This window comes from Hippopotamus amphibius, chromosome 2, assembly GCF_030028045.1.
Source record: "Hippopotamus amphibius kiboko isolate mHipAmp2 chromosome 2, mHipAmp2.hap2, whole genome shotgun sequence".
Taxonomy (NCBI): domain Eukaryota; kingdom Metazoa; phylum Chordata; class Mammalia; order Artiodactyla; family Hippopotamidae; genus Hippopotamus; species Hippopotamus amphibius.
Window position 1 is genome coordinate 95,671,630 of NC_080187.1, and position 22,047 is coordinate 95,693,676.

Consider the following 22,047-nt stretch of genomic DNA (forward strand, 5'->3'; position numbering starts at 1 on the left):
AGCAGGTAAACAATGCAAGGATACAACAGTAAAGAACAAAACAATACATGGGCTTTTTTCAATGTACATTCACTGTGATGATTTCAAACGTTCCTGACAGTTACAAGTGATTATTACACTCACTCTTCATCACTCTCTTTAATGCACTCTTTCTCTTGTTACCCTCCATCTACCTCAAGGGGGCAAATACAAGTTATTTTTCATTTGCGTGAATTTAGCTGTCTTGAGCATGATTGGTTTTGTTTACCAGTAGCAGTTTACAACATCTCTCTCATGTCTGTCTTTATGCTACAAAATCACTGAAACTGTCAGCTCAGTTCTGGAGCTACTAAATGCTCCGACAGAAATTCCATAAAATACTATGCCTTGTAGGTCCTACCAAAATGACAGATTCCTGCCTCCAAAACCTGTAAATAATGAGGATGTTTTAAAACTGCATGTTTACAAACCAGCAGATTTTGTTCATTGGATTTTAATAACTAAAGTTACTCAAATTTGAAGTCTAAAGTCAATGTTCCCTTGAGGCAATGCCATTGTGTAACTGGTTTTCAAACACAAGCAGTAAATTGATAAGCACTGCAAACCAAAGTCCATCACCCTCATCTGTGCTTTCAACAATTATATTATTTTACTATCACATGTGTAAAGCCAGTTCAGGGCAGTTTTATGCCAACTGTTCTGAAAATCGTATGCTGCTTCTACCTCTTAATTATATTTGCAAAAAGGAACAAAGAGCTCAATGATCCTAAGGTGTGGTTAGAAAATAATCTTGGACTGAGTTTCCTTTCTGACCCTGAGACGTGCAGCCTCTCAGCCCAAGATCCGGATGATTCCTCAGCTCAGTCTTCCTTTTAGAAACGTGCAAACGTGCCAGGATACCATGGGGAAGAAAGCACAGAGAAGGCACAAAATAAACCATGCACTCAGGAGAAACTTGCAGGTGACATAGACCTAGCTTTACACATTTCCACAACTGTGAGACTGACTATACACAATTACTTCCTCAAAACTAGTGTGGGGAATAAGAGCACCTGGCAGCCAGTCTACTAGCCTCATAACTTTGAGAAAACACTTTAACTTTGCTGGGCCCCAACTGAAAATACCAACTGTATTTGCTGGGCATCACCCATTTCTATAGAAATCTCAGAGAAGCTGTTTTAATAAGACAAGGTACCATCTTCTGTAAGGAACCTTTACTACTAATGGCACCCATTTTCCTAAATATAAGTAATCATACCATGTCAAACTTAAAAAGAGATTTGTCATCACTAAAGAATAAATCAATAAGAATATACTTGGAGCATAAATGAATCACTTTGCTGTTCAGCAGAAAGTAAACAACACTGTAAATCAACCATACTTCAATTTAAAAAAAGTTTTTTTAAAAAAAGAATATACTTGTAATTGAAATACCAAAAAAACATAGCAAAGACTTAATACGAAGTACAATCTAAAACTGGCTGGAGCTAGAATACACTAAAATGATCTTCTGGACAGCAGTACTGAAAATGCTTCTAAAGCAAAAAAACTGTTAAAACCTCTCAGCCTTTGAGGCGGGGAAAACACACACACGTGCGTGAGCACATGCATAAATATATATACACACTAACATAAAATAAAAGGCCAAAAGGAAATCATAAAGAGGTTATATTTGTTTGGTAAGTTTATGAGTAATTTTTTTCTTCTTTTTTTTCTCTATTTTTCAATTTCTCTACATGAGCATGTATTAACTTAATAAACAATAAATTCTCAACATGGAGGTTACTTCCACTGGTGAAAATACAAAAGGGGTAAAGAGAAAAGGTGTTTTCCCTTTTTTAATTTTATTTTTAATATTTCAAACATACACATATTTTAAACATCATGTACCCAACATCTAGCTTCATTTAACAATATTTTGCCAATCTTTATTCAACTATATCCATTTCACTTGGATATTTCCTGAGGTATTTTAAAAAACAAATCCCAGGAGAATTCCCTGGAAGTCCAACAGTTAAGACTCGGAGCTTTCACTGCTGTGGCCGGGGTTCAATCCCTGGTGGGGGAACTCAAGATACCACATGCCAAGTGGCAACTAAGCCCCTGCACACAGCAAAGAGGAGCCCATGCACCACAGGAGAGGATCCCGCGTGCCACAACGAAGATCCTACGTGCTGAAACTAAGACCCGATGCAGCCATAAATAAATACAAATACATACATACATACATACATAAAACAAATCCCAAACCGCATGTTATTTCACCTATATATTTTTTGGTGTGTATTATCAATTGATAAGAAAAAATATCTATAGCCACCGTGTCATCATCACATCTGTAACGGGACAACAGTAATTCTATAGTACCATCAAATACCCAGCCCATTTTCAAAAATAAGAATGGTCCTTTCAATAACAGTGTTCAACAACTGAAAATGCATATAGAAAAACTGAAACTGTACCACTACCTCACTTCCAGAAATGTATTATAACAAACTGTAAACCAGTAAGAAAGCCATGACATAAAAGAAAAACGTACAAGAGGCTTGAACAGGCATTTTGATAAAGAGGAAACAGCCACTGAACACAAGAGAAAAAAATCATGATGTTATTTAAAACCACAAGAATCTACTACACACTCCCATTTAATTTTAGAATGTCTAAAATTAAAAGACAGACAATACCAAGTGTCAGGGAAGGTGTGAGGCAATGGGAACTAGCAAACATTGGCACAGAAAGGTGTAAACTGGAAAATAGTTTTCTTCTAAAACTAACCATGTGTATACCCTATAATCTCTCCTTTGGAGGACAAGTGGGAGACTATAATAGGTAAAGGGGACAAGTAGGGGAAATTTAGGGTACCCATGATGTTTTCCTTGACATCAGGGATGGTACATAGGTATTCAGCTTACAATAACTCATGAAGCTCTAAGTTTATGTTTTACGCACTTTCCAGCTTGTTTTATATTTCAAAATATAAATGGTTTAAAAATAGACTCAGTCAAGGACTATCAATAGAGGCAAGTTCACTGGGTGAAAGGCTATTGGGAACAGGATATTCATCTAGCCTCTAAATATCACCCTAAAGCTCACTTATTAACTTTAAAGGGAAATTCCTGGCTGGATCCTTCACATGGGGAAAAAAGCAGTTTATAAAGAACTTAGGAATCTATGAAAATGGTCTCTATATCAGATGATAAATTGCCTTGTAACTGAAAGATACATGCTGAAATAATTAAGGGTGAATTGTCATGATGCCTGCAACTTACTTTCAAATGTTACAGCAGAGAGATAGAGACAAAGACAGAGTGAGAGAGAAACAAAAAGCAAATGTGGCAAATATTCACAACTGGTGAATCCATGTGAGGGCATCCAGGTGTTCACTGCATCACCTCAACTTTTTGGCAGGCAAGAAATGTTTCAAAATAAAACAATGGGACAGCAGATAAAAGGTTTCAAAAAGGAAAGATTTTTTTTTAATAGGATTTCAAGTAGTATCAGGGGGAGGCAAGAAAGATTCGATTATATCAAACACATTATGCTCTCATGAAAAATAACTAGAAAGACTGTAATATGTGCTTTTAAAAAAAGAAAAAATTCTCACAATTTGGCAGGGGGGTGGTAAAAAAGAGAATATAACCATGTTTAATATAACTTTTTCAAATGATGAGGGGAAAACTACAGGAAGAATACATATTAAAATACTGCTTTTGCCTTAACGTGGTACTATTATGAATAATATTTCCTGTTTTCCAAGTATTTTTCTAATATGCTTTACTTTCAAAAATTTTCAATGTAGCTTAAAGATTAGCCAGATAACCACATACTATATTACTACTGAACAGGCTCAGGCATTTGTACAATTAGCTGGTTTCAATTTAAAAAAGACCAGCAACAGACATCATACTGATGTGTCTTTATTTCCTCCTGTTCTGTGAGGAATTATGGGTCACACAAAGCACAACAAATCACTACTTCTCAACCACCTAAAATGGTAACAAAAATAGTAACATGAAATGTTTTACATAACCCATTGTAATAGAAATATACCTCATCATATATGCTCCCATTAATGTCTGCACCATAGATAGGTGCCACAAAAGTTAAGTTCTTCCAGTACTTGCGCTCCAAATCTTCATAATCCAAGTATCTCGGAGTACAATACCTGGAAAAGAGAGATGAAACAAAGCACAAAACAGTAAGACAATTTTAAGATTTTCCCTACCCATTTGATTTAAATCACTTTCTAAACAAAATTCTATCACAATGAAAATACTGCAGCAGCTCATGTCAAATCTAACAAGTAAATATATAAATGTATTCATTATAGATCTCTGAAGACTAAGATTCCTAAAATAACTCTGTATGAAAACTTCATTTTTTTGACAAATAAAAAAAATACTTTCATGAAAAGTATCAACAATAGAAGCAGAAAATTAGTTAAAATTCATTGTTTTAGCTTTCAAAATATTTTCTGAAATCTTTAACCAATTATACTATACTAGGACATTTTAGAGATTTACATATAAAAGACAAAACATATAACTTAGAATACATGTTATTTATTATTTATTATATGTAATTTAATATTTATTGTTAATTATATGTAATTCACTAAAATTTCTTACATTTTTCTAAAGAAAAATTGACAAAGGACAATCTCACTAAAAATCCCATAAAGTAAAACCAACATAATTTGCAGTTATTAGATTGGCAAATGCTTAATATATAAATGGTGGTGGGCTTCCCTTGTAGCACAGTGGCTAAGAATCCACCTGCCAATGCAGGGGACACAGGTTCGATCCCTGCTCCAGGAAGATTCCACATGCCTCGAAGCAACTAAGCCCATGAGCCACAGCTACTGAGCCTGCACTCTAAAGCCCTTGGACCACAACTACTGAGCCTTTGTGCCACAACTACTGAAGCCTGCACACCTAGAGCCCGTGCTCCACAACAAGAGAAGCCACCATACTGAGAAGCCCATGCACAGCAACAAAGAGTAGCCCCCTGCTCGCTGCAACTAGAGAAAGCCCGCATGCAGCAACAAAGACCCAACGTCAGCCAAAAAAATAAATAAATAAATAGTGGTAAAGAATGAGACCTCTCTTACACAGCTAGAGTCAGGGTATATACTGGTACCAGAGTATAATTTTCCAATAGCCTTAAAAAAATGTCCCTTAAATTTAACCCTAAAATTCAACTCTAAAAATTCATCTCAACAACACAGAGGTGTATACAATGATATATGACCCAGGATGTTTGCTGCAGCATTAACTGAAACCTCAAGCTTATGTCCAGCAACTAGGACCATGTTAAATAAAAGAACACAAAATAAGGTAGATCTTTCTACATATCGACATTAAAGTCTTTCCATAGTGAATAAAGCAGATTACAGAATAGTGAATATACTATGATCTTATTCACGTTAAAAAAATCTGTAACTGTACAGTAAATGGCTAGATAGAAATAAACTCTAAATTATTAATATTAATGGTTATCTCTTATATAGGAATTACAGAAAGGCATTTCTCTGTATTATTTGGATTTTGAACAATAATCTTATCAGCAAAGAAAAAAATGTTTCTATAGGAAAAAAATTAGCAAAGAAATCAACAAACTGAGAAAACAATGGAACAAACACAGTGAAAAAGGTATTTAGCAGAAGCAGCAATCCCTATAAAGCCTATTGGACATTTTAGATTGAATAATTATAGAACGAGCCACATCTACTACACTGCAGATGCCAAACTGGTTATCCAGGCAATAAGCGAGAATACGAAACAACTTAATTTAACAACTGTATTTGAAATACAGAATAATTTACAGATTTAAGCACAACAGTAGAATCTCACAGGGCAGCCAAAAATAAAAAGGATGAGCATGAAAGGATCAACTCCACTTCATTCTAATGCTTTTATTAGATGGCTCCAATAGTAACAGAAATTCCAGGCACAAGCTAAACAAGCTAACCAGAGGTCAGAGTTAGGTGACAAAAAAAGGTAGCAAAGATGCTATTTATTATGACTTCTCAAGAAATTTCTTAGATTTTGGAAACTGAAGCCCTAAACTGCCTTCCACTATGAGAAAATCTAAAGAATCTATCACTATATACTCACCCACTTAGGATCAATTTTTAGCAACCCATAACTCTAAGAGAGAATGCTATAGTTTGGTATTAGCTATTGAGGTTAAACTCTAAAATCTCTGAATATTTGAAATAAACACTGATACTAAACTTGGGAAAGGGGACCAGTTCACCCAGTTGGTACCTGATTCTAATGAAACCTGCTCCAGATTCCACCCCTAATGGACTGTCAAACAATCACAGCTATTCCACAAATCCACTGTCAACTTGCTCAAAACTGATTCAATCACACCTTCTTACCCAGAACCTTTCATTCACTATAGCATAGCTGTTGAGAGATGGGACTCCAGGACCAGACTGCCAGGGTTTAAATCCAGGCTTTGCCAGTTATAAGCTACATAACCCCGGGCAGGAGACTGAATCTCTCTGGACCTGTTATTCCTCTATAAAACAGATAATAACAGTTGAGCTGTTGTCTTTATCTCCATCAGATAATTACGTAAAGCACTTAGCTCCATGTCTAGAACAAAGCACATATTAATAATGTAAGTGATGCAAAAGAGCGTATTACTCGCCTCCACAAACTTTTATAGCAAAGATATGTTGGAGAACTCCAGATTTTCTTTGGACTAAGTTATGTTATTAACCAAGTGAGCACATTATCCTCTCTACTGTTTACACCAAGCACATTATGTACTGTGTACCTATGCAAGGTATGTACGGAAGAAGAACAGATGAACAGAAAGACCAGAAGGATGCCTCCTGCCTCCCATGAAAGTAAGTTCCATCTTAGAACCATTCCATAACTGTTATGAAGACCATGTGATCATAGTGTAGCTTTGGGTAGACAAGTAGAGCTTTGGCTTGAGGCTTAGAAACCCATTCACTGGCATCTGAAATAAATTTTCATATGAAACTGGCAGAAGAAGTATAAAAATATAAATTTCAAGGGTAACAACATTACAACAATTACAGTGAAATTAATCCAACTCAAAAGAGAAATCAACTTTGAAAGAAGTAACATTTAATCTGGAAATAATCTTTCAGACAATTTCTCATGATAGTTATATTTTGTAGCAAAAAAGAGAGTCCACTAATTTTATTTTATTTTTTTTTGGTCGCACCACACAACATGTGGTATCTTAGTTCCCTGAGCAGGGATCAAACCCATGCCACCTGTGTTGGAAGCAGGGCGTATTAGCCACTGGACCACCAGGGAAGACCCGAGAGTCCACTACTTTTTAAATCTCTGAACTTCAGAATATCAAGACATGTACATTTTGTTAATAAGTAAATCTTTACAATCTGTTTAATAATTTATAATACTTCAAGTATATTTTAACTTCATGATGCTATTTTTTTTTCCAATCAACATATATTGAAATATCACCTACCATGTCCCAGATACTGTACCAGGCACTGGGTACACAGTGGAACACAAAACAGAATGTCATCTGAACGGCTACCTTTAGAAAGAGTCAATCCACAACTAAGCCACAAGGCTAAAGACAGAGATATGAATAAAGTAAGTGCCTAGTAAGATAAATTCCCTCTAAATAGAAAATTTATGCCATGCTAGGATAATCAAATTGGCCAGAGATGATGGTCAAAGTTTCTCTATGACAAGAGAACACAGGACTTTGAGACTCTGTACTCATCAATATTTTGAATCAGCATGTATTATTAACAATGATTGGCTCCGGGAGTTACAATTTCATATTTCTATAATGTTTGAATTTTTAAATAAGCATGAATTATTTTTCTAACTAGCAAAAACATTTCTGACCTTCCTTCAAAATCCATCTCAACAGCACCTGCAAAATGAAATTACTCCATTCTGATTAACAACCACAGAAGGCATACCTTCCTTTGAAACCCCACAGCACTTTGTACCCCTCTCGTAATAATTATGATGATTTTTAAGGGTATTAACCAACATTTTCTAATAAGTATTATTTGATTACTTCCAAGAACAAACTGTCTCTTGAAATATCAAAGTTGTCAAGTAGAGGTTCCACTAAATGAACTAAGCTGTTTAATACTTTAAAAATGACTCTGGAAACAGGCACTAGAAGATGGAGAACACTAGAATATGGTAAACAGTTTATACTTATAAAAAGTTAGATAAAACTGCTTCTGCAATCTTGTTTTAGAATTGAATTTTTATTAAAGAGTTCTTAAAGAGTATGAAAGCAAACAAGTCTAGTCTATGATAAAAGTCTCACATTCTCAATTAACAAGATCTGAAACAATGAGGCTTTACTAATGCCTACCAAAAAAATTTTAAAGGGACTTGAATTAAATTTAAAATGTTTAATTCCTTTGGATTAGCCATAATACTCCATAATAGGAACTTCACACAGAAAAAAAGATTCTTCAAGTACCATCAAGTGCTTACTATGTCAAATATAAGTTTTTTAAAAAAGATATCAACTAAATTCATCCAAAGGACTTAATCTCATGAATAGCCATTCAGAAAATTTAGACACTGATGTTTCTTGGTTGCATGACTGGTTGGTTGGTTTGGGCGGGTGGTTTTTTTTTTCCAGATTAATGTTTTGGTCTAAGACCTTCACCACCAAAAGGGGGGGGGGGCAATTTAATAATAATCATAACTGTGATCTTTTTAAATATATCCACAAATTCTCTGATATTCCTCCCTTCAAGATGTACAGCTTCATTCTCCCCCCCTTAAGTATGGGCTGCACTTGGCTTATAACAGAGTATGGCAGAAATGACAGTCCAGAAACAGGTCACGAAAAGACACTGTGTCTTCATCTTGGTAACTCCTGTATCACTTGTTTTGGAAGAAGCCAGCTGCCACGATATGAGGAGCAGCTTATGTAGCAAGGAACTCAGGACTCCAGCCAACAGCCACATAAGGGGAGCAATCTTGGAAGAAAATCTTCTAGTCACAGTCAAGCTTTCAGGTGACAGCAGCCCCAGCCAACTTGAATGCAACCTCAGGAAAGGCCCTGAGCCACAGCCACCCTGTCAAGCCACACCCAGATTCCTGACCTTCAGAAACTGAGATGTCAAATATTTATTGATTTCAGATACTAAGGTTTGGGGTGATTCATTACACAGCAACAGGTGACTAATACAACAATGGTGCCCCTTCAAGTCATTCAAGGATTTTCTTTTTAAATTACTCATCTTCCAATATATACGTAACATATCATTTAAGACTTAAACATTCTCATGCACAGAAGAAAATTTGCCTAACAAAGATGACTCAAGTGTAGAATCAAAAACTCATGGCAAGGGACTTCCCTGGTGGTCCAGTGGTAAAGAATCTGCTTTCCAATGCAGGGGATGAGGGTTTGATCCCTGGTCAGGGAACTAAGATCCCACATGCCACGGGGCAACTAAGCCCGGCGTGCCACAACTTCTGAGCTCGCGCGCCTCAACTAGACAGCCCGTGTGCCACAAACTACAGAGCCCACGCACCCTGGAGCCCGCACACCACAACTAGAGAAGAGAAAACCTGCAAGCCTCAACCAGAGAAGCCTGCATGCCACAAAAAAAGATGCCACATGCCGCAACTAAGACCGGACACAGCCAAATACATAAAATTTAAAAACAAAAACAAAACTCATGGCAACTAAAAGATAGGCAAAAACTCATTTACAGACATTATGAATGAGATGATAAAAGGAGGAGCAATTTCCCCAGCAGTAAACTAAATGTAATTAAGTAAGCAAGCAACCAACTGAAAAACAAAACAGAAAGAGTTAAATGAGGACTAAAAGCGATTGTGCAGAAGACTCTTGCTTTTCACCACAAGCTCCCATCTATTTGGTTTCTTGCCATGTTCACCTATATCTTCAAAAGAAATAAAAATAACAAACTGAATCTACTCACTTGCCACTGTTGGCCAGCTGCCTGAACTCCTTCACTGTCATGGCTTTTTTCTGGATGTTGTATTGAGTGAACAGTCCTGACTGCCCTGTGACCATCTGCTGAATTGGTGCTGGAATAAGCAAATTGTCAATGTCATCATAGCACTGCCTTGGCTTCCACTCCTTAGGAGGAATCACCTAAAAGTAAAATAATAAAATATTATTTGGAAAACATTCCAGGTGGTTATTAATAAGCTTTCCTATTCCAACAGAATATAAGTGAAGAATTTCTCAACATTTACATGACAAACGTGCAAAAGTACTGTGAAGATTCACAATAAAGGAAATGCCTGCATTCTCCCAAATATTCACCTTACTGACACAGCTTTTTTAAACAGCAAAATTTACTGAGTACTCACTATACCTAAGACTGTACTTGTATTAACTTTTTAGTGGATACTGTTAACCTCTCTATTTAAAGGTAAATTTGAGAAACACACAGAAGTAAAATAACCTGCTAGACTTCAAATGCTGTTTATATACCATGAGAAAAATAAGTATTGGTTTATTCAATATCGTTTCTTTAAACACCTCTCACACAATAAGGCAAATCAGAGTGGTATGCTAATAAATGTTTAACAACCAACTTTCTGGGGAGGTGGGGGAACCCTGATTTGTAGCTTTTGCTTATTTCCATGCTGTAACTACTCCCCCCGTGGGCAACCTGAGCTTACCAATGTGATGTCACTGAACGTGAGGTTGGAAAAGATGTGCACTATTAATTCTCACGTGCCTATGTCAGTAGCTCAGCACACCACCGTTTTCGCATAGTATTTAAACACTTAATTGCTAACAATGAAAAGATCACCAACAATAAGACCAAAAACGCATATTCATGATTAAAAATTATAAGAAACAAAGTTATGAACTGAGTCATGGTTTATAGCTGGAATTTATCCACCTTTAGAAGTTATCTTAATTTTTTAAGACAAACTTCTTTTAAGAATTTAATTGCAAAATATAGATAGCACATATACAGAAAATGCATAATCACAAATACGCAGTTTTATGAGTTACTACAAAGCAAACACAGGAGTACCCATTGCTCACGTGTGAGAAGCAGGATACTGCTGGCACCCCAGAGGTCCTGGTACCATTTTCCAAATACATTTCCCCCCTTGCTCAAAAGGTGTTCACTATCATGGCACTTATGGTATTAATTTCCTTGCTGGGCTTTATAGTTTTATGTCTGTGTGTACAACCCTAACAACAGTTTTTTGTTTTCTTGTTTTTTTTTTAACAGACAATAAACAGCATATATTTAGAGTGTACAATTTGGTATCCCAATCTCCCAATTCATTCCCCCCAACCCTCCCCACTTTCCCCACTTGGTGTCCATGTGTTTGTTCTCTACACCTGTGTCTCTATTTCTGCCTTGCATTTCCCCTTTCATAGTTGTTAGCATTTGCCTTATGTATTGAGGTGCTCCTACATTGGGTGCATATATATTTATAATTGTTATCTCTTCTTCTTGGATGGATCCCTTGATCTTTATGTAATGTCCTTTCTTGTCTCTTGTAACATTTTTTATTTTAAAGTCTGTTGTATCTGATATGAGTATTGCTACTCCAGCTTTCTTTTGATTTTCATTTGCATGGAATATCTTTTTCCATCCCCTCACTTTCCGTCTGTATGTGTCCCTAGGTCTGAAGTGGGTCTCTTGGACACAGCATGTATATGGGTCTTGTTTTTGTATCCACTCAGCCAGTCTGTGTCTTCTGGTTGGTGCATTTAGTCCATTTACATTCAAGGTAATTGTCGATATGTATGTTCCTATTACCATTTTCTTAATTGTTTTGTTTTTGTTTTTGTAGGTCCTTTTCTTCTCTTATGTTTCCCGCTTAGAGAAGTTCCTTTAGCATTTGTTGTAAGGCTGGTTTGGTGGTGCTGAATTCTCTTAGCTGTTGCTTGTCTGTAAAGCTTTTGATTTCTCCGTCGAATCTGAATGAGATCCTTGCTGGGTAGAGTATTCTTGGTTGTAGGTTCTTCCCTTTCATCACTTGAAATATATCATGCCACTCCCTTCTGGCTTGCAGAGTTTCTGCTGAGAAATCAGCTGTTAACCTGATGGGAGTTCCCTTGTATGTTATTTGTCGCTTTTCCCTTGTTGCTTTTAATAACATTTCTCTGTCTTTAATTTTTGTCAACTTGACTACTATATGTCTTGGCGTGTTTCTCCTTGGATTTATCCTGCCTGGGACTCTCTGCGCTTCCTGGACTTGGGCAGCTATTTCCTTTCCCATGTTATGGAAGTTTTCAACTAGAATCTCTTCCAATATTTTCTCAGGTCCTTTCTCTCTCTCGTCTCCTTCTGGGATCCCTATAATGAGAATGTTGGTGCGTTTAACATTGTCCCAGAGGTATCTTAGGCTGTCTTCAGTTCTTTTCATTCTTTTTTCCTTATTCTTTTCTGCATCAGTGATGATCACCATTCTGTCTTCCAGGTCACTTATTTGCCCTTCTGCCTCAGTGAATCTGCTATTGGTTCCTTCTAGTGTATTTTTCATTTCAGTTATTGTGTTGCATATCTCTGTTTGTTTGCTCTTTAATTCTTCTAGGTCTTTGGTAAACTTTTCGATCTTTGCATCCAGTCTTTTTTCAAAGTCCTGGATCATCTTCACTGTCATTATTCTGAATTCTTTTTCTGGAAGGGTGCCTATCTCCTCTTCATTTAGTTGTTTTTCTGGGGCTTTATCCTGTCCCTTCATCTGGTACAAAGTCCTCTGCTTTTTCATTTTCTCTATCTTTCTGTGGCTGTGGTTTTCAGTTCCACAAGACGAAATACTGCTGATACTGCTTGATTCTGCTGTCTGCCCTCTTGTGGAGGAAGCTATCTAGGAGTCTCATTGTGTGCTTTCTGATGGGAGGGACTGATGGTGGGTAGGGCTGGGTGGGCGGAGCTCAGTAAAACTTTTATCTGCTTGTCTGCTAATGGGTGGGGCTGTGTTCACACCTTGTTGGTTGTTTGGCCTGAGCCCACCTAGTGCTGGAGCCCACAGGCTCTTTGGTGGGGCTGATAGTGGACTCTAGGAGGGCTCACACCAATGAGCACTTCTCAAAACCCCTGCTGCCAGTGTCCCTGCCTCCTCAGTGAGCCACAGCTGCCCCCCCACCTCTGCAGGCAACCCTCCAACACCAGCAGGTAGGTCTGGTTCAGTCTCCTGTGGGGTCACTGCTCCTTCCCCCTGGGTCCTGGTGAGCACACTTTTTTTGTGTGCCCTCCAAGAGTGGAGTCTCTGTTTCCCCCAGTCCTCTGGAGGTCCTGCAGTCAAATCCCGCTGGCTTTCAAAGTCTGATTCTCTGGGGATTCCTCCTCCCGTTGCTGGACTCCCAGGTTGGGAAGCCTGATGTGGGGCTCAGAACCCTCACTTTAGCGGGTGGACTTCTGCAGTATAACTGTTCTCCAGTTTGTGAGTCACCCACCCAGCATTTATGGGATTTGATTTTAATGCGATTGCGCCCCTCCTACCGTCTTATTGCGGCTTCTCCTTTGTCTCTGGATGTGGGGTGTCTTTTTTGGTGAGTTCCAGTGTCTTTCTGTCGATGATTGTTCAGAAGTTAGTTGTAATTCTCCTAACAACAGTTTTTTAAATGTATAGATATGTAAACATTTCTATACATATAGTCTTTATCTTTCATATTTTACTCAATAGTTTTGTGAGATTCAAATATGATGACCTAGGTAACTGAAGTTTGTTGATTTTCATTCCTACTTAGTATGCCTTTGCATATTTATTTGTAAGAGTGACTATTTGGTGGTCACTCGTTTTTTTCTAATTATTGGCAACAGCAAACAACACTATTAATATTGCTGTATGCATCTTCTGCTGCATGTGAGCACACCATTCTCTAAAATACACACACACGCACAGATCCTCCTAACAGTGAAATTACTGGGACATAGGATACATACAGATCAAATTTAATTGCTATTATCAAATTTTTGCCAAAGTGATTGTACCATTTCATACTCCCACCAGCAACATGTGAACATTCCTTTTGCTCCACATCTTCATCATCACTTTGTATTGCTGGTCATTTAAATTTCAGTCTTTTTGGAAGGTATGTAATGGTACTCAAGTGTGGATTTTATTTGCATTTTCTGATAACTAAAGAAATTTCTTCACATATTCACTGACCCTACAGAGATCCTCTTTTGTAAAGTACTTATTCAAGCCTCTTGCTCATTTTACTACTGCACTGTCAGTCTTTTTCTTATAAATGTATAGAGATTCTGTATATAGTATGGTTATTCTTGGATGAGTGTGTGTGTATATATTTGCAAGTTATCTATATGTATGTGTGTGTACATATATCAAATATCTTCTCTTATCCTATAACTTGCCCTTCAACCTTCTTAACTGTATCTTTTGATAAATATAAGTTCTTAATTTTAACATAATCCAATTTCTTCATTTTTGCCTTGATCTTCTACTTAAAAAATATATTTTCCTACTCTAGGGCATGAATACATTCTATTTTGTGTTGTAAGAGTTTTAAGGTTTTGTCCTTCACATTTATAGCTACACTGCACCTGCAACTGGCTTTTGTGAAGGGTTTGAGTCAAGCTTCATCAGATGAGAAACCTTGTAGTCAGGGAATAAGTGACTTGGCCAATGTTACACAGCTGATAAACGACTCTGTTAACTCAAAAAAAGAGGTGGGGGGAGCTGTCACATCTAAAATTAACTTAATTTTCATCAACAGTATGGCAGGGACTTCCCTGGTGGTCCAGTGGGTAAGACTCCGAGTTCCCAATGCAGGGGGCCCGAGGTCGATCCCTGGCCGGGGAACTAGAGCCCACATGCATGCCACAACTAAGAGTCCGCCTGCCACAACTAAGACCAGGCGCCACCAAAATAAATAAACCTACATTAAAAAAAAAAAAAAAACCAGTACAGCAATATTATACATTTTATTTTCTCCGAGGTATGTTAGGTTAAAATGAGACCAGAGACAATCACATTATATGCTATCGAAAATACATACTCAATATTTTAAAAGAGCATGGACCATCACACCAAATGGATATGGGTAAACATACTACAACTGTCTTGATCACATATTGAAAGGGGAGACGATAGTATTTAGGAGTGTTATAAATACTAACTTTTTCTTCATCAGAAATACATGTGAGTATTCCAAAAAATAAAACAGATCTATTCAGGCTCCTGTTTAGAAATATATCTATAATCAAAATCAATATTATGTTTAGAATTATTTTCCTGTGTTGTGAAAAACAAGGCAGTTTTTCACCCCCCGCCCCAAAAAAAATGGTAGTAAATTTTCTTCTCTAAAGTTAAAGAATACAACACATTTACAAAAATCTGCATATTACCTTTGTGAATATTTTGTGCATGTGTTCATTTACTTCAATTAAAGTGTTCAGACAGAACTTTAAAAATCTGTGAGTTCAGGTCTATAACAAAAATCTTATTTTTGAACTATAATTTTAAATCTTAACACATCAGATTTTCTTACATAGGAAATGGAAGCACAACATACTTAGGACTTTAAAAGATTCAAAAGTTAAACTTTCACATTTAACAAATTTAAAGGAAGGAAACCCATTCCTCCTGAAGTTTACCTTCCTAATTATATAGAAATATATGTTTTAGTAAAGCAACTATACTCCAATAAAAAATAATAAAAAAAATAAATAAGTAACAAATAAAAATTTAAATATATTTATATATATATTTAAAGCACCATTTCCCCAACTCCAGACTGGGCCCCATGCCAGTAAAAATTTTCCAACTAAAATCTGTACATGCACTACTTATCTTGAAATACGTTGCTATTACTACCATCTACCAACTGAGAAAGCAGCAGGAGGAGAAAGGGCAGCGCTCCTTACACTCTTTCTTCACCTTTGGGCACAGACAGCTACCTGCACCCTCTAGGCTACCCATGAAGCTCTGTATCACGTATAACCTCAGGCCCAGGACAGGCTACGTCTAGAACACTGATGCTGAAGAATCCTGCCACTGCTTCACTGTAACCTTTCTCCACAAAAACAGTACAAGTTTTACACTTTAGGACACGGTTACTTTTCACTCTCCCAAGTGGACCACCAACTTTGTAGACAGAGAGTCAGGGTGTCAAACCTCTCACTCTGGACAAAAAAAGTTAAATCTAAAGTAGAACTCTAAAAAATGTTATTAAACAAGACAGACTCTAATCTGAGGCCAAAGTCACTACTATTGGAACTTCTCAACCACTTTCTTCAAATCAGAAATTAAGATCAATTCATTAAGTGGTACATTAAGAACAAATTTCATAGATGGCTCTGTTCCCCAGGGCTAGCCCTCAAAGTAAACTAGCAACATTAATGCAGCTTTGATTTTTACAATTTGATTTGATTTGGTGCAGTTTTATACATTTGCTATTCCTGCAACTTACAGAAAAAGAAGGGAAGCAGGTGAAATTGAGTCTATGTGACCTGATGTAAAAGATGGCAAAAATGACTAGAAAAGACAGTGCACTGTAATCCTACTATAAGTAAAAGGAAATTACCATGAAATTGAATAAATGAGTATCTCCAGCTTCGTCAATGAGTGTCACTTACCAAAAAAAAAAAAAAAAAAAAAGTCTGGACTCAGGTGTGTCTGGTTCAATATTCAGAAAACTAATTGTCCTTCTCATTAACTTCGTTCTGTCAGAAAACGCCCTCAGCAGCACAGGTGTCCTCTGTGTGCCTGCAGCTCCCTTGTGAGGGCAGTTGGCACTTACTCATCTAAGGTTACTAAACATGCCCCCAGCCACAGGACATCCACTAATCCCAATGGAACACAGTAAAATATATGTTTTCAGGGAACAAAAGAGGGAGAACAATAGGAAAAAGGGCTGCACTCAGAGGCCAGAGAAGAGGAAGGACAGTCACCCTAATACCCCTCTGCCCATATAAAGCTCAAAACCTTGCTAACTAGTTCATTATAAGTTTATGACCAAAATTCTGCGTGCCCAAAAATAAACTCAAAGTGGGTTAAAGACCTAAATGTAAGGCCAGACACTATAAAACTAGAGGAAAACATAGGAAAAACACTCTTCGACATAAATCACAGCAAGATCTTTTTTGATCTACCCCCTAGAAAATAAAACAAATAAAAACAAAAATAAATAAGCAGGACCTAATGAAACTTCAAAGCTTTTGCACAGCAAAGGAAACTATAAGCAACATGAAAAAACAACCCTCCGAATGGGAGAAAATATTTGCAAATGAATCAACAGACAAAGGATTAATCTCCAAAATATATAAACAGTTCATCCAGCTCAATATCAAAAAAACAAACAACCCAATCAAAAAATGGGCAGAAGACCTAAATAGGCGTTTCTCCAAAGAAGACATACAGGTGGCCAAGAGGCACATGAAAAGCTGCTCACCATCACTAATTATTAGAGAAATGCAAATCAAAACTACAATGAGGTATCACCTCACACCAGTTAGAATGGGCATCATCAGAAAATCTACAAACAGTGAATGCTGGAGAGGGTGTGGAGAAAAGGGAACGCTCTTGCACTGTTGGTGGGAATGTAAGTTGGTACAGCTGCTATGGAAAACAGTTTGGAGGTTCCTTGCAAAACTAAAAATAAAACTACCATATGACCCAGCAATCCCACTGCTGGGCATATACCCAGAGAACACCATAATTCAAAAAGTCACATGCACTCCAATGTTCACTGCAGCACTATTTACAATAGCCAGGACATGGAAGCAACCTAAATGCCCATCAACAGATGAATGGATAAAAAAGATGTGGTACATATATACAATGGAATATTACTCAGCTGTAAAAAGGAATGAAACTGGGACATTTGTAGAGACATGGATGGACCTAGAGACTGTCATACAGAGTGAAGTGAGTCAGAAAAAGAAAAACAAGTATCGTATATTAACACATATATGTGGACTATAGAAAAATGGTACAAATCCACTGGTTTGCAAGGCAGAAATAGAGACCCAGATGTGGAGAACAAACATATGGACACCAAGTGGGGAAAGCGGGGAGCAATGGGGGGGAATGAATTGGGAGATTGGAATTGCCATACATACATTACTAATAAGAAAAAAAATATCAAATTGTACACTTTAAATATATGCAGTTTTACTGTCTGTTAACTGTATCTCAATAAAAGTTCTTAAGAAAAAAAATTCTGTGTGCCAAATGATTCTGAAATATCATTCTCTTCTTCAACTTAAGCATGATTTTTTTCCTCCTCAAAGATAACCTGAAAATGTTAAGGTTCCAAAAATGAGATCTTTAAGAGCTAACCTAATGAAATGATTAAACTAAGGATAGCTCATCTGAGAAATTCACTATCAATCTTTATCTTCCTTTTCTCTCACCCACCCCTAATCCACTTTCACTCAACTTAATATCCCCAAATATTAAACATTTTCTAGGAGTGACTTTAACCCGTTCATGACAAAATAACAGACTTCAAGGCACAGATGCAGGAACAGTCCAAGGTTACAAGCAGCTGCACCCGGGTGCACAGCGGAGGACATGAACACCAACCCCTGCGGTTCTGGAAGTTCTCCCTGCAGCTACTGCCTGCTCTCAATGCTACTGGACCTTCCATGGAGATGGGGTTCCAAGGAGAACTGATGACGATCCACAATGGAGAAGGCTCTGCTGGGGCTCAGGAATTTACATGTTGATGCCAACAAGCTACAGAAACCCAGATTATAAACTTAATATTTAGAACAATAACAAAATGAAGCAAGTACAATAAAATCTATTCTTACAGGGAAATTTTTAAATTGAAATAGATTCCTATTATAGAAAGATACACCAATCTCAGGTTAAAGTCAAATCTAGACAATCTCTCCTTCAAAGCTCTAACTCTGGGGCTGTGGGGGCAACCCTGCAATGCAGTCCTCGCGCCTTAGGGACCATTCTTGTGTCCCTGAGCACATCACAACTACCCCCAACAGGACTCCCTGCTTCTGCTCTGCCTCCCCCTCAAACTCATTCTTCATGTAGAAGCCAGTGTGGTCTTATCAAAATAACGCCACAAAAATAACAAAAAAGCAGCCACCATGCCCTCCTCTCCTCTGCTTTAAGCCTATCAATACTTCCCATTCCAGTAACTGCATTAACGGATTAACAAGAACAAAGATTTTGCAAGTGTTTTCCTTTAGAAGAAACAAGTTCCCACATCAAGACTAAGCATAACTGAAAAGGCCAAGTGATCACCTTCTGGCTTAAAAGATCTGAGGATAATCACCTTTGCAAGACCCGCTCGATGGGCTCCTTTAGACTCCATGTATGCGAGGTATTTGTTGAACTCCCGGAATTCCTCCATGGAGGGTCGGAAGGTCATGATCTTACAGCTGGGGTTGAGCGGACTCTCCACCTTGGCCACCTCCATGATGGCTGGGGCAGTCTCTGCAGAGAAGATGATGCAGGTATCAGTGCTGAGTTATCATGCGGTAAGGCCAGTGGTCATTTCTCCCAAATAGCGGGTAAGCATCCCAAGCAAAAACTCATTTAGTTACTTACCATTTCCTTCTACCACCCTGTTAGGGAGATTCCCTCATCTCTCCCCAGACTCCTGAAAAGAAAAACTGCCTCTAGTTACTCCTCTTCCCAAGCTCCTATTCCTGGCGTTAAATCACTGACCTAATTATACTGCTCTCCTCCTCACAGTCCTTCCCAGAAAGAATGATTTTCTAACTTTGCAAGTTTATAGAAGGTGTTGTCCCCATACACCAGCTCTGAAACAGACTCTCACTCATGCATCTGCGTAAAGGCCTGGTGCCAGCTGGGCAGATAATGGACAATACTCCGCATCCCCAGCACAGGGCTTACTCAGGTGTGCTTCTATTCATCATGACATGCTTTCCTATACTACCTTACAAACCATCCACAAAACTGCCAGACACCAGGCTAAAGTACTGGAGACACAGAAAGGGGTAAGGGTGTCTTCCAAGTTCGCTGTCTAGAGGCCAAACTTCAACACAAAACTATACACAGGAAGAGGTAACTGACTCCATCTGAGTTACTCAGAAATGACTTCCCCAGAAAGAGGCAGAGTTAAGCCTTATAAGAAGATACAGAGGTTTGCCAGATGAGAGAAGGAGCACTGTAGGTGGTGAAACTATCTGGCAGTTTGCAGGGATGGAGAGGGGAAGTTAGTTTGTCTGGAGCTTAGAAAGAAAAGATTACAGGAGATCAAAGCAGAAAAGTGGACAGTAGTAGTGCTGCAAAAACACAGGTAATCCTGCTGTCGATGAAGAGGGTGATTCCTTCCACTAACATCAACTGAACACCTACTGTGTGCCAGGCACAGGGAAGGCCAAGCTGATAAGAAGCATGGTGTGTGTGCCTCAGGAAGGAGTCCCGCTCCATCCCACTTTTCGATGCAGCAACAGCGGCTGGCATCCAACAGCTCAGACAGCAAATCCCCTCAAACAAAGCTTCCCTTTTCTCATCTTTTTATAATAAATTTAATTTCCCTGACAAAAAGAGAAGCTGGGAAGTAAGGAATGGAGTATATAAAGGGGTAAACATGCAAAGGGAAAATAAGAGTTTTTAAAACAGCTCAGGGATACAGATAATGATGTGATTATCATTCACTGAAGGTTTAAATGAGTGTCTATCTCACAAAGTGCATGTGAGGAGGGAATTCACTGGTGATCCAGTGGTTAGGATTTGGTACTTTCACTGCTGGGGCCCCAGGTTCAATCCCTGGTCGGGGAACTAAGATCCCACAAGTCATGCAGGGCAGCCAAAAAAATCAAAGTGCATGTGAGGAAAATGAGGTACATCAAAATTAAACCCTGCCATCATTCAGGAATTTATAAACTAAACTGGAAAATAATCTGTGTGGAGATATACTAATACACAACAGAAAACATTCTGTATTCTCCCTGCCTCAGGAAGGGGGCATACAAAGTAAAAACCTTTCTGGCCACCTCACCATCCACTTCCCTCCAGGTGCACATGCCCAAATTCACGCGCCACAGGATGGAAGTCTCACCTCTACACAGGATACACATAACCCTTTAGAAATGTCCGGATCAGGCCCTTGCAAAAACGATCATGGCCTCGTCCACAACCACAGTCTGCATTATACTGTATGCTCCAATAATACTCACTGATTTTTGCTTCCCTAAGCAAGTGCAGCTCTCTACACCTTTGCCCAAATTATTCTCTCCTGTTGGAGCAGCCTTTACCTATTTCCTCACTGTCAAACTCCTGCCCACTGTCGAGATTCCCAACCCTCTGAAGCGGGCCTAGGTGAGCCACCCTGTGTTTCTGGACCTCCCTCTCTGCATTTCTCTTGCATCAGCTGCCTGTCCCAATGGAACTGGAAGCTCATCAAGGGAAAGGCAGGCTCTCCATCTCTTTAAGGCCTGGCATCAATCTGGTACCCAGCCTGGCTCATAATATCTGTTGCAATAACTATTTGCTAACTGAATAAAGGAATAAGTGCCAAAATGTTATTAAAGTATCTACATTACTGTTCTGGAGGATGTTAAGCAAAGAAGTGAGCTGACTCATTCTGGCTGTTACATCAAAAAAAGACAAGGCTGAAAGCATGGAGGAAATTTACACGAATTCAGGCAAACTAAAATGGTGACTTAGGAGAAACGGGAACTCTCCTGCACTGTTGGTGGGAATGTAAGTTGGTACAGCTGCTATGGAAAACAGTTTGGAGGTTCCTTGCAAAACTAAAAATAAAACTACCATATGACCCAGCAATCCCACTGCTGGGCATATACCCAGAGAACACCATAATTCAAAAAGTCACATGCACTCCAATGTTCACTGCAGCACTATTTACAATAGCCAGGACATGGAAGCAACCTAAATGCCCATCAACAAATGAATGGATAAAGAAGACGTGGCATATATATACAATGGAATATTACTCAGCTATAAAAAGGAATGAAACTGGGACATTTGTAGAGACATGGATGGACCTAGAGACTGTCATACAGAGTGAAGTGAGTCAGAAAGAGAAAAACAAATATCGTATATTAACACATATATGTGGACTATAGAAAAATGGTACAAATCCACTGGTTTGCAAGGCAGAAATAGAGACACAGATGTGGAGAACAAACATATG

At 38.2% G+C, this 22,047-nt stretch overlaps 1 protein-coding gene across 10 annotated transcripts in view; it reads right to left on the minus strand.

Moving 5' to 3' along the window:
* Window positions 1-22,047, minus strand: part of KDM4C (lysine demethylase 4C) — a 414,703-nt gene that overhangs the window by 358,191 nt on the left and 34,465 nt on the right. For 9 of the 10 annotated variants that reach the window (XR_009051206.1, XR_009051205.1, XR_009051207.1 and 6 more), the window contains 3 exons: window positions 19,198-19,358; window positions 9,929-10,104; window positions 4,030-4,144 (listed from right to left, as the gene is read on the minus strand). Coding sequence is in view for 7 of the 10 variants with exons in the window: in XM_057720401.1 (XP_057576384.1) it covers window positions 4,030-4,144; window positions 9,929-10,104; window positions 19,198-19,341 (435 nt within the window). In the remaining 3 variants the exon portion in view is untranslated. The remainder of the gene's footprint in view (window positions 1-4,029; window positions 4,145-9,928; window positions 10,105-19,197; window positions 19,359-22,047) is intronic. The other variant, XM_057720403.1, reaches the window with a different exon arrangement.